The sequence below is a fragment of the Halichondria panicea genome, chromosome 5 (assembly GCF_963675165.1).
Source record: "Halichondria panicea chromosome 5, odHalPani1.1, whole genome shotgun sequence".
Lineage (NCBI taxonomy): Eukaryota > Metazoa > Porifera > Demospongiae > Suberitida > Halichondriidae > Halichondria > Halichondria panicea.
Genome location: NC_087381.1, coordinates 5096939 through 5109465, shown reverse-complemented (window position 1 = coordinate 5109465; position 12527 = coordinate 5096939). Strand labels below are relative to the sequence as shown.

General features: G+C 40.5%; 1 protein-coding gene across 9 annotated transcripts in view; it reads left to right on the top strand.

The window, feature by feature from the left end:
* LOC135335855 (uncharacterized) overlaps positions 1 to 12527 on the top strand; it is a 59441-nt gene that overhangs the window by 21394 nt on the left and 25520 nt on the right. For 7 of the 9 annotated variants that reach the window (XM_064531455.1, XM_064531458.1, XM_064531457.1 and 4 more), the window contains 8 exons: positions 58 to 159; positions 209 to 313; positions 758 to 862; positions 959 to 1063; positions 5753 to 5854; positions 5990 to 6091; positions 8449 to 8550; positions 8605 to 8709. In XM_064531455.1, the coding sequence (XP_064387525.1) occupies positions 58 to 159; positions 209 to 313; positions 758 to 862; positions 959 to 1063; positions 5753 to 5854; positions 5990 to 6091; positions 8449 to 8550; positions 8605 to 8709 (828 nt within the window). The remainder of the gene's footprint in view (positions 1 to 57; positions 160 to 208; positions 314 to 757; positions 863 to 958; positions 1064 to 5752; positions 5855 to 5989; positions 6092 to 8448; positions 8551 to 8604; positions 8710 to 12527) is intronic. The other 2 variants (XM_064531461.1, XM_064531459.1) reach the window with 1 other exon arrangement.

Genomic DNA, 12527 nt, shown 5'->3' with positions numbered 1-12527 from the left:
ATTTTATAAATCAACCAACACCTACTTTTCCACATTTTCTACAATTTGCTTGTATAGTTGCAGTGAATGAGGCTGGAGACACTCCTCTCTCCCTGGAGTGTTCCCGTGGTGACCTGGAGATGGTCAAGGCTCTCATGAACAAGCGTGTTGATCCAAATAGTAAGTGTTTATCAGTGGCTGTTATGTTATTGAAGGTGGTCTTCCACAGAGCCAGTCAACAAGGCTGGTGACACCCCTCTCTCTCTGACCTGTACTAATGGCCACTTGAACACAGTCAAGTACCTTGTGAACGAGCATCATTGTGATATTAGAAGTACGTTCATGGTATGATAAGCCCCGTTTACACGAGGCCTTTAATCCGGGTTGGAATCCGGATTAAACCTAATCGCGTTCGTGTAAACGGCCCTTATCCAGGTTCTAATCCGGATTAGCCAACCCACCTTTGGAGGTGGTTCAGATTGTGTCAGTAGCGGTTTAGCTGTGAGTAAGCGCAAAGGGCTAATTCTGAGGTGTTGTACATGTTCGTGGGTGTTTCTAGAGTAAGCCTGTAGCTTCCTATCAGTCCAATGTTTGCGCAAATGAAATTAGTGGTCATTTTACTATGCCCACTACTCAGAAAAATCTGACCCGGATTCAATCCGGATTCGACCCGGATTAGGTGTCGTGTAAACGGGGCTATAGAATGTAAAAATGGAACCTTACAACATACAAAGTATACTCAACTCAGTATAATTATATGGCCTGTATACATGTACAGGTACAGTCAACAAGGCTGGTGACACCCCACTCTCTCTGACCTGTACTAATGGCCACTTGAACACAGTCAAGTACCTTGTGAACGAGCATCATTGTGATATTAGAAGTACGTTCATGGTATGATAGAATGTAAAAATGGAACCTTACGACATACCAAATATACTCAACTCAGTATAATTATATGGCCTGTATACATGTACAGGTACAGTCAACAAGGCTGGTGACACCCCACTCTCTCTGGCCTACAAAGGTGGACACTGGGAAGTGGCCAAGTATCTCGTCATCATTCATCATTGTGATACAAAATGTAAATCCCATTTTTTAGCATTAACTGTTTATGGGTTCTGACAATTGCATAGCCTTGTTTAGAAGGGTACGGTGTAATTATATATCCGGGTAATCTCTTTAATTGGCACATTGGAATTGGTCAATTACATTCTGTGGTAAAACTGTTATCAATATGATTTGCATCAATGAGAATACAGTATATTTTATTTCGTATGGTGGAAAGGGGTTATGCCCACTTACGGTTCAATCTCTGCCCACATAAATGTGCATGGGAAATCTCCATCTCTGCACCAATAATTGCAGAGTTTGCAACGCATTCAGTATAGAAAGAAGTATAAAGCTTTTAGCTATAGCTTCTGTTCGTTCTAGAGTGGACATATAAGCAAGTAAAACATAACTGTAAATGACTGTAGATTGCTAAAAATAAATTCTGGCAAAGGGGGGGGTTCTTTTGCTACCTTGGATCACCACTGAGCTTCTAGCTTAAAGCTAATAGTAGAGGGTGGAGCACTGGATTGAGCCCTCTTCTGGATCTTAGCCAAGTATTTGCTATCCATGTCATGAATATGAATTACATCAAATGAGAATATAATTATTGCCCATGTATGCTTGTATATAATTATTTCGATGGTAAGATTAGACCTTCCTTTTTCATCAGTTATTGTCTATACTTAAAATGTGGACGTTTTGAGTAACCGCATATACAATTAATGTTTTCAGAGTCGAAGCAGGTATAGCTACAGAGGCAATTGACTCCTGTATAGTATTTGAACCATTGCCAGTATCTTCATGCATGCATGCTTGCAATTATTCATCTATAATGATATGCCGCAGACAATATACTTTTCCACATTTCTGGCCAACTATATAATTGGGGCGAGTGAAGCAAGTCCCTTCCTGTCTGTGTGTCATGGACCGGTGTCATAACATTTTATAGACCCCCCATGATTTAACATTCTAGGCCCCCTCTTAAAAGTTTAGGCCCCCCCCCATTAACAGCGAAACATTAACACAGCAGTAATTATTATTATTTATGAGCATTGAATGTGTATTCTCAAAGTACAACAACATAAAACCAGCTATATTAAGTATGATACAGTCTATTCAGTGCCAGTTGCTGAATGAAGCTCTCCTCACATGCACACATTTCCGATGCAACTCAGTGGTTGACCGGCTGGTCACAGCCATCACAGCATGCACCATTCCATGAATCAGGCCTCATGCAGCATGAAGCACATAGGGGCCAACTGTCCCGACCGGATTTTCAAGGTTGCTGCTTCTGAGCAGCTGGGTTACTCCAAAAAGCTTATCAAGCCTGGACTACTAGAATTTTCAAACAATAAGCTTTACACAAGATAAACTAGCTCGATCAGTCTAACAGGGCTCACTTGCTTGTGCACTTATTACATGCATGTACTGTGATTCCACCATAGATAAAAGAGTTTCTCTCTTCTCTCTATATAATTATGATTCCATATTGAGAGCTGAGCTATATACTGGAGCATCTCCACAACAATTTACATTGATCTTCTTCCATGTAGGAAAACATATGGAAGAAGATATGAATTGTTGTCTTTGCACTGAAAATTGTGTGCTTTATAATTATTGTGAATTCACAACATTTACCCTCCTTTGGCAGCCAGCCGTTCGGGGGATAACGCTATACCATGTTTTGTCCTGCTGGGAAAGTTGGAATGGCGAAGCTAGCACGAAGTTGCAAATAATTTTATAGCGATAGCTGTAATGCACAACATCGATTGTCTTACAGGCAGATCCAACATTGCAGAGTTGCATCAAAGCATTTAACTCTTATATAGGTATAAGCATGAGTAACTTGAAGGTAAATCTTCCATCACTTTGAATTCCATGATAGCTAACATTTTTGCTAGTACAGAGTCTTTGCATGCATGTCCCTTTGATGCTTTGTCAACTAATAGAGCTAACCTTATCATAATAACTTTTTTTGACTTCGTTCATCTTTGTTCTATCTGTGCAGAAAAGGATAGCAGAAAAGAGGGGGCCTAATCTCACAGTTGGGGGGCCTAGAATTTTAACAGAATGGACCCCTGGGGGGCCTAAACTGTTAACGTTCTAGGCCCGGGGGGCCCAAAATATTAAAATTCTAGGCCCTGGGGGGTGTAAACATGGGGGGCCCAACATTTTATGACACCGGCACGATATTTGTTTTTTGTAATTGTGACCCTTTACCAACTTCTACGTGAAATGCTGCACATGGGTAGCTAGCCTCAACTCCAGCCCCTTCAATAGTGGGCCTGGTATTTACTGTTGGCGCGTGGGTGGACAATTAATTTATTATTTACCGTATTTTATGTCATTGAACATTTAAAACAGTATTTTATCTTATTGAACGACTGCGATAAAGAACAGAAAAAAGAAAAAGGAGAGCTACCTCTCTGTATATACTATATACTGTAGACAGAGACAGCTAAGTAAAACCTCAGCTCTGTAGATTTATCCATTAACTTGAGGCTCGGATCGGATACACACTCAGGCGACAAGTCAATCTCATAAGAAATTAGTTAAACCTGTAGGTAAAAATAAATGTGGATAAGTACAGTGGCTGCGACGTAACATAATGTGAGGACTACTTATTGATTTACACAATAGATTTACCATTGAAAGCACTATCCATTAATACACACTCAAGCAACAAGTCCCTCGGATCGGATATGGATACACACTCGGGCGACAAGTCCCTCGGATTGTAAACACATTCAGGCAACACATTTCTCGGATCAGATACCACGTACTTACTCTGTGACCAATTTTCGGCAAATGTCACAACAATGCTTCCTTCCAGAGAGAATGGCACTGAACGTCGAACAGACACACCAACACTTTGAAGATGGCTTCACTCAGAGAAACAAGAGGAGAAATCACCATCACAACACTTCTTTCAGAGAGAGGTGCACTGGTCCTGTCAAGCTTCACTTCAATCAAGAAAGGGAGAGTCTGGAAAGCAGATGGACTTGCCATAGCCGGTCGGTACGGTACCCACATAAACACCAGCGTACAGACACTTCAACGCCTCCAGCTGCTTGTCTTTCAAGACTAGACCTGGTTTTCCAACACAGGATAACGCGTACGCGAGAGCAGAAGAGAAGGTAGCAGCCATTATGCACCTATCAATTTCAGTCCCCACTATCCCCCATGCGGGCTATGTCGGGGTTTAGTGGGGATTTGATTTACATCAATATCAACTGCCCCACGCCAGGGGGCCTGGTTGAAATCAAATCCCCACTTCCCCTCCCATACCCCCACTTAACAACCCCGGGATTTGACTACACGCGTGCATGTGCTTTACTTTTCCGGATATTACTGTTATATATATATTGAGGAAGTCAAATTCCCCACCCTATCCCGCACCTCGGGGTTACTTGCTGAATCAAACCCCAACAAAACCCCACTATGTCCCCACTATGCCCCGCAAGGGGGGTAGTGGGGACTGACATTGATAGGTGCATTACAACTTGGACTAGATTTCTTTTCTCAATGACATTATTATAAATGAAACGGATATCAATGTTTTACAACTAAATGCGGAATAAGAATACTGATAAATATACTACAATTTACGATTACCAAGATTCTCTGGCGCATGCGTAAACAGTGTTTACCAGGCCGCCTTTCCCTGCGGCCTGGAATCGAGGCTAATGGGTAGCTAGCTCATTTCACCAACGAAGGAAGATACAGAGACTCTTGAGGTCACACACATGCATGCCTACAGCAGGTCAGAGCAGCTCAGATGAGGACATTCTGAGCCTGAGATCACACAGGCACGCCTGCAGGAGGTAACAGCAGCTTACTTGCTATGTTTCATCAAGGATAGGTCACTTCAAGCCTTGTCTAGTGTGTCTTGTGATACTAAATAAACCTGCTAGCTTAACAGGACTGGCAACACAAAGACCAGACACTACGGCAGGTCAGAGCAGCTCAGTTAGAGGTATCTAAAGTCACACAGGCACCTTTACAACATTATAACAGGTCAGAGCAGCTTTTATTAAGGATTGTTCACACAGTACATGGTAATACTTGTTTTAAGCCTTGTAACCTGAGTCCAGCAAGAAACAGTATTGTGCTCATTTTTCTTCAGTCCTAACCTTCTCCTCCTTTTAGGACACATCTTTCCCCATGCTGTGTAAAATTAATGTTGGGCCATAATTATTATTGATAACATGATAAACTTTCATTCATAATTGATATAGATACGTTTCACTCTGACCTATCTCATCATTGGATGCAACTTCGGGGTTAGAGCAGATCAAGAAGGGTTGCCTTGTTAGATGAGCTGGAATCTACATGTATCATCCTGCATGCTGATGTTTCTGGGCTGGAGCTATCACCATAAAGCAGACATGCAACTGTGTGGGCCACATTCATGTGTGCAATTACACACTAAAAAGTCAAACGCTTTCTTGTACTTGAGTCCAGAAGGAGTTGTTGTGGTAACCTTTATCTTCCTGTTAGGCTTTGCACCCAGTTCTTTTGCTGTAATGGCTATAGCATTGATAACCCATGCATGCAGATACATATTTCGCGCACGCTCGCTCTAAACATGCTCTGCATGCTTCTAGTTATATAGTTGATCATGAAGTATCTTGCTCAAACATCAGTGTGACCCAAAGTGTGTGTACTGCGAAATTGTACCTTTCTATAGTACGTGTCCACAATTTGTTTGTATCCACAGCTGCAGTGAATGAGGCTGGAGACACTCCTCTCTCCCTTGAGTGTTCACGTGGTGACCTGGAGATGGTCAAGGCTCTCATGAACAAGGATGTTGATCCAAATAGTAAGTGTTTATCAGTGACTGTTTTTTTGTTGATGGTGGTTTTCCACAGAGCCTGTTAACAAGGCTGGTGACACCCCTCTCTCTTTTTTTTTATACCAAACAATCACTCAGTACATGGCCTATATACATGTACAGGTACCAACAAGGCTGGTGATACCCCACTTTCTCTGGCCTACAAAGGTGGACACTGGGAAGTGGCCAAGTATCTCGTCATCACTCATCATTGTGATACAAAATGTAAATCTCATATTAACTGTTTATGGTTATGATAATTGCATAGCCTTGTTTAGAAGGGTACGGTGTGAACTATCTGGAGCATAATTTATAGCTGGATTAAAGTGTCCCTCTTCTGGATCTCAGCCAGGAAACTTTAATTATACTGTAATCATATATCCGGGTAATCTCTTTAATTGACAAATTGTTTCCGCACTGAATTGGTCAATTACATTTTATAGTAAAATTGTTATCAATATGATTTGCTCAATGAGAATACTGTATAGCAATTTATTTCGAAGGGGTTACGCCCACTTACGGCTCAATTTCTGCCCACATAAATGTGGGAAATCCCTATCTCTGTATAATAGAGTTTGCAGTGCGATCAGTGTAGAAATAAGTATAGCTATAGCTTCTGAGTGGACACAAGTAGAATAGATGAAACATAACTGTAAATGACTGAAAGGGGGGGGGGGGGGATTCCTTTGCTCCCTTGGATGTCCCCCTGGATCAACACTGATCGAGCTTCCTTTCATCAGTTGATTGTCCACTTGTAGACCTTTTGGGTAACTCTATTATAGAGACTGTTCTCACAACATGCAAGCCATGCATGACATAAGGACAGCTAGCTACAGAGGCAATTCACTCCTGAAGTATAGTAGTGCTGAACCTCATTCGAACCATTAATTGCCATGCTTTCTCATCAAATTTTATAAATCAACCAACACCTATACTTTTCCACATTTCAGGCCAACTATATATAATTACCGACTAGAAAAACATTTGCAATGTGAAAAATTGCTAGGATTGGCCAGGGGATCCACAAAAAAGCGTGGAAACAAGAAATCAGACGAGAGCATAACTCCAATCCGTTACAACGTCAATCACATGTACTGGTAGTTTTCCATGTTTTCCCGGCCAATATACCACGCAATTTTTTTACTGGTGGGGTGATGACCAATCCCTATTATACATCCATTTTGGAATGTGCGGGCATATAATCATGATGATTTGTGATGAATTGATGTTCCTAATACATGCAGTGTTGAGCACAGGTACACACAGTCCATCCATGCGTAGTAACATGCACGAACCGTACTGGTGACCTGCATGGAATGATGTGGTGGATGGAAGCTGGTAGATGGATCTGGAACACAGTCTATATACTATGTATTGTACATGTTCATGACGTTGTAACGGATTGGAGTTATGCTCTCGTCTGATTTCTTGTTTCCACGCTTTGTTGTGGTTCCCCTGGCCAATCCTAGCAATTTTTCACATTGCAAATGTTTTTCTAGTCGGATTCCCTTTCTTTTTCAGTACAGAAGTATAAATTTACGTATCATGACATCCATGTAAGGCCACTCCAAGTGACACTCTGGTTTCTGGTCCTGAAGTTTTTCTAATTGCATGCGGGCGGGTGGCTTTTCTCATTATGTCATTATCAATTTCACCTTATGAATCTCATTATTTTGCAAATGAATATCCACATGTGGACCATTCTGCGCATGTGTAGTAGAAATAATGAGATAGATAATGAGATAGAAATCCAAGACTGAATAAAATCTGATGCCGGCGGTGGACCAGAAACCAGAGTATCACTTGGAGTGGCCTAAGTGGAACGTCAAGAGGCAGTACAGAAGTTCAAGAAGAGAAGACAGGACTAATCAGATATCTTCTCGAATATCTCTGGACTAATAATGAGTAATATTTTGCTTGATATGTTGAATTTGTGTTAAATGACAGAGAAAGGGAGCTAGAGCTGAACAGTGTGAAGAAAAGCAACACCTTAGGCTCTGGAAAAGCACAGCACTGATCGTTTTAGCGCACGGTTCAAGTTCTTAGCCAGGCCTATCTATTATTTGGCCACAACACAATTGCTGAGTCATTAAAGATGGCGGAATTGTCTAGGTAAGAGAAATAGAGACTGAGAGGTCATCTGCCTCGTGGAAGCAATCGCAAATCTGAAGAAGCGCTTTGTAATCCAGGTTGTAGTCGTTTGGAAACCCTGTGCAGAATGTCCTGAAGATGGCTGTACTTGGAGCAAATGCTGGGCAAGAAACTTACTTTCGATATACTACTTTCGAAATAGTACAATGACAATATTCATTCATTAAAATGTTCATGGATTACGAAATGAGAGATACAAAGAGAGAAAAAGCTAAATAAACTATCTATCTAGCCAGTTCCTTGATGGCCTTTCCCTGCAGAGATAGAACAGTTTGAACATGAGTCAAAATAATTGAAATATTGCTAAACACCACTGCCAATCCTATGTAAAACCTACTGGTTTTACTAATATCTTTCTCAGGTGACCCAAAATGTGTATGCTGTTAATTTCTGGTAAAAAAAAACTATCCACAATTTGTTTGTATTCCCAGTTGCAGTGAATAAGGCTGGCGACACTCCTCTCTCCCTTGAGTGTTCCCGTGGTGATCTGGAGATGGTCAAGGCTCTCATCAACAAACATGTTGATCCAAACGGTAAGTGTTTATCATAGCTACTATACATGTTGTTAATGGTATAGTTTTCCACAGAGCCTGTTAACAAGGCTGGTGATACCCCACTATCTCTGGCCTACAAAGGTAGACACTGGGAAGTGGTCAAATATCTCGCTATCACTCATCACTGTGATCCAAAAAGTAAATCTCAATTTATTTCAAGTTTGCTGACCTGTTATTGCACTGCATTGAATTTTGGTGATAATGCTGTTATACACATAATAGCCACGGTATATAAATATCTAAAGTATGCATACAATTAATGGTGTATAGTGCTAATAGTAGAGGGTTGAGCTGGATTGACTAGAAAGGGCCCCCCTCTTCTGGATCTCAGCCAAGACCTATTATTACCCGAGGCGCGCGTGGGCGGCCACGGGTATAGTAGTCCGTTGGTCTGTTTGTTTGTTTATGATAGCCTTTTCTACTCACCTGGATGGTACAGCACTGCGTTTACAGCATGGATAGCCTTCATACAACAATATCTTGGTTTAAATAGTGGCAGATTTTGATGTTAAAGCTTCTCTGTCGAGCAAAAGCTAAGAAGCTTGTTCTTGCACGTTGGCTACACGTGGCCTTGACTATGTATTTGCAGCTGAATTGATCCGTACCAGAATAGGGTCAAAGTAGAATTGTAACTGGGTTGGTTGTTGTTGACTGAGTCAAGCTCTGGATCCTACTCTCCAGCCTGGCAGGAGCCTAGACTTAGAGCTTCTTTGCTGTGATCCCAGTCCATAGTGCATGTCTCATGCATGTACTTTGTTATGCCTCGGTGTGCATGCGCAAGCGAGGTATACGGTAGTGTGTTTGTGTGTCTGTGTGTGTGTGTGTGTGTGTGTGTGTGTAGACTATTTCAGCTGCTCAAGGATCAATGAAGTGCAAGTAAGAGTTTCTATAGGCTTCTAGTCATGTTTTCTTGGCATGCTATTTGTGGATTTGCAAAATAAAGCTTCGTTCTCGAGTTATGCCTAGTTTTGCTTACTTAGAATGCCTTTTCAGAAGAGTCCGTAGCAAACCTTGTTCACCGAGTGTTGTTACTCTACTTAGTAGTTAGCTCTGCACTAGAACGCTAGCTATTGGTAGCTGCAAGAGTGAGAAGAGAGCTGCAAGGCTCTGCTAACTTGCAGCCATTAATTTTAGACTTGAACTTTTGGCATCGATCGTTTTTAACAACAATCATGGTCGATCACATTACCCAGTATTTGAGTTTACCTGTGATTGCATGCACAAATTTTCATCATGATAAATGTGTGTATAAAAGCTAGCTATTAGTAGTTTTATGTTATGTAGCTTTGGCACCTCCACCGAGGCATCAGCACCCGCGGTGCTTTCATTAGTTTAGTTTTATTGCTCTTAATTGAGTTGCTGTGCTAGTCATGCATACATGCTACATGCACTGTATTATAATTATATCACTCCCCTGGTTTCTGTATTATCATATCACCAGCCGAGGGTTTGCACTTTAGTGCTCTAGTTCATGTCATGAATATGAATTACATTACTTGTAATATATGGCCTCTTTCATCAGTTGATTGTCCACTTTAAACCTTTGGTTTTCAGAGTCGAAGCAGGTAGCTACATTGACCTGGAGATGGTCAAGGCATTGATAGTAGAAGAAGAGGGATTGGAAACGCTAACAATTACGGAAAACAACCGCATTGCGCTTGCTCCGTAAATTATCGTCTATTAACAATTAATGGAAGTCGAAGCGTTAGAGCAGCTATTAGCAGCTATCTGGAGGACGAGGAAATCCTATGTGTCTGTTCCAGCTGTAACTGCTCAACCGTTGCAATGCGACGAAAACTAATAGGCTTCTAGCCACGTTCTCTTGGATTTTGATTCGTGGATTAGCAAACTATATAAAGCTTCTTTCTCGAGTTATGGCTAGTTTGACTCACATTGAAGGCTGTTGCAGTTTGTTCGCCAATGCGACCTGTTTCCATCTAGAATGAAGAGCCAGGATAAAGAGCAAGGTTAGTATATCAAGGTAGCAATGAATATAGTAGACAGCAAGTGACAGCTAGAATGTAGACCTATGCATGTGAATGAAGAGAAATTAAGGTAGCAAGGGAAAAAACTGGAGCCAAGTGCTGAGCTGCAAATCGCCCAAATGTACAAGCACACAATGGGTTGTTACTGTCTGTGGCCTCTATTCAGCAGCAGAACATGCAGTGGCAGCAACAACTGTGGTTTATTTGCTATTGCCGCTGCATACCACGAATTTAAGGAGACAATTTGTATCACATCATCCTAAATGAAGACAAATTGAGGCACCACCTTGTACGTTGTTTAGAAGATTTTTGTCAAAAGAACTGAATAGCCACAAGAGACCAGAGAGATTTTCCAGTATTGTTAATTATATACTGCCCTTGTCTCCACTCTGACTTACAGTGTGATACGTATGGGGTGCCAAATGTGTCAAAATTAAAAAAATTGCCCGTATTTATATATCTGTGTGTGTATTTATAAATCCACGTCTGTATTTATAAATCCATGCCAAGATTTATATATCTATGCCTAGATATATTATATCTATGCTCAGATTTATAAATCCATGCCAAGATTTATATATCTATGCTCAGATTTATAAAATCTATGCTCAGATTTATAAATCCATGTCTGTATTTATAAATCCATGTCCAGATATATATATATCTATACTCAGATTTATAAATCCATGTCTGTATTTATAAATCCATGCCAAGATATATATATCTATGCTCAGATCAGTTTATAAATCCATTCTCCAGATTTATATATCCATGCTCAGATTTATATATCCATGCTCTGATTTATAATTTATATCCATGTCCAGATTTATAAATCCATGTCCAGATTTATATATCCACACCCAGATTTATATATCCATGTCCAGATTTATAAATCCACACCCAGATTTATTAATCCATGTCTATAGATTTATAAATCCACACCCAGATTTATTTATCCATGTCTAGATTTATAAATCCACACCCAGATTTATATTATAATGTCAGTCAAGTGATACTCACATGATTAATAGGTTGCAGAGGAGGCTGGAACCAGTTGACCTTAGCTAATTAAGGTCACTAGACAATCATGTACTTCAAGCCTGTGCTTGTATAAGCTATTTTGCAAGTGGGGGTCAGCTAAGGTCAAGTGGTTCCAGCCTCCTTTGCACTAGCCTCGAGACCAGGCCAATTTTAATCGGCCTGGATTCGAGGCTACCTTTGCACTAGCTATTAATCACGTGAGTATCACATGACTGGCATTATAATATAAATCTGGGTGTGGATTAGACATGGATAAATAAATCTGGGTGTGGATTTATAAATCTGGACATGGATATATAAACCTGGGTGTGGATTTATAAATCTGGACATGGATATATAAACCTGGGTGTGGATTTATAAATCTGGACATGGATATATAAACCTGGGTGTGGATTTATAAATCTGGACATGGATATATAAATCTGGGTGTGGATTTATAAATCTGGACATGGATATATAAATCTGGGTGTGGTCTATATAAATCTGGACATGGATTTATAAATCTGGGCATGGATATATAAATCAAACTAAAAAAACATTTGCAATGTGAACGTTGCTAGGATTGCCAGGAAAAGAAAAGCGCGAAAAAGCGAAGAAACAAGAAATTCGGCGAGTGCATAACTCCAATCCGTTACAACTTCATTCACATGTACTGTTTCAATTTTTTGTTCGTTTTGTGCTTTTCCTGCCTGGCCAACCCTTCATCATACAATTATAGTGAATTTTTTGCAAGCTATATAATGTTTGTGATGTTTTCCCTTACAGTGTTGAGCAAACATGCAAGTGTTGGATGTGTGGGTGGATGATTGTGAATTCAGTTATTCGCGGTTCATTTTTACCCAAGTTGTATTTTGATTCTAAAATCATTATCAACAGTAGGCCACTCGGCTGTACATGTTCATGGCGTTGTAACGGATTGGAGTTATGCAC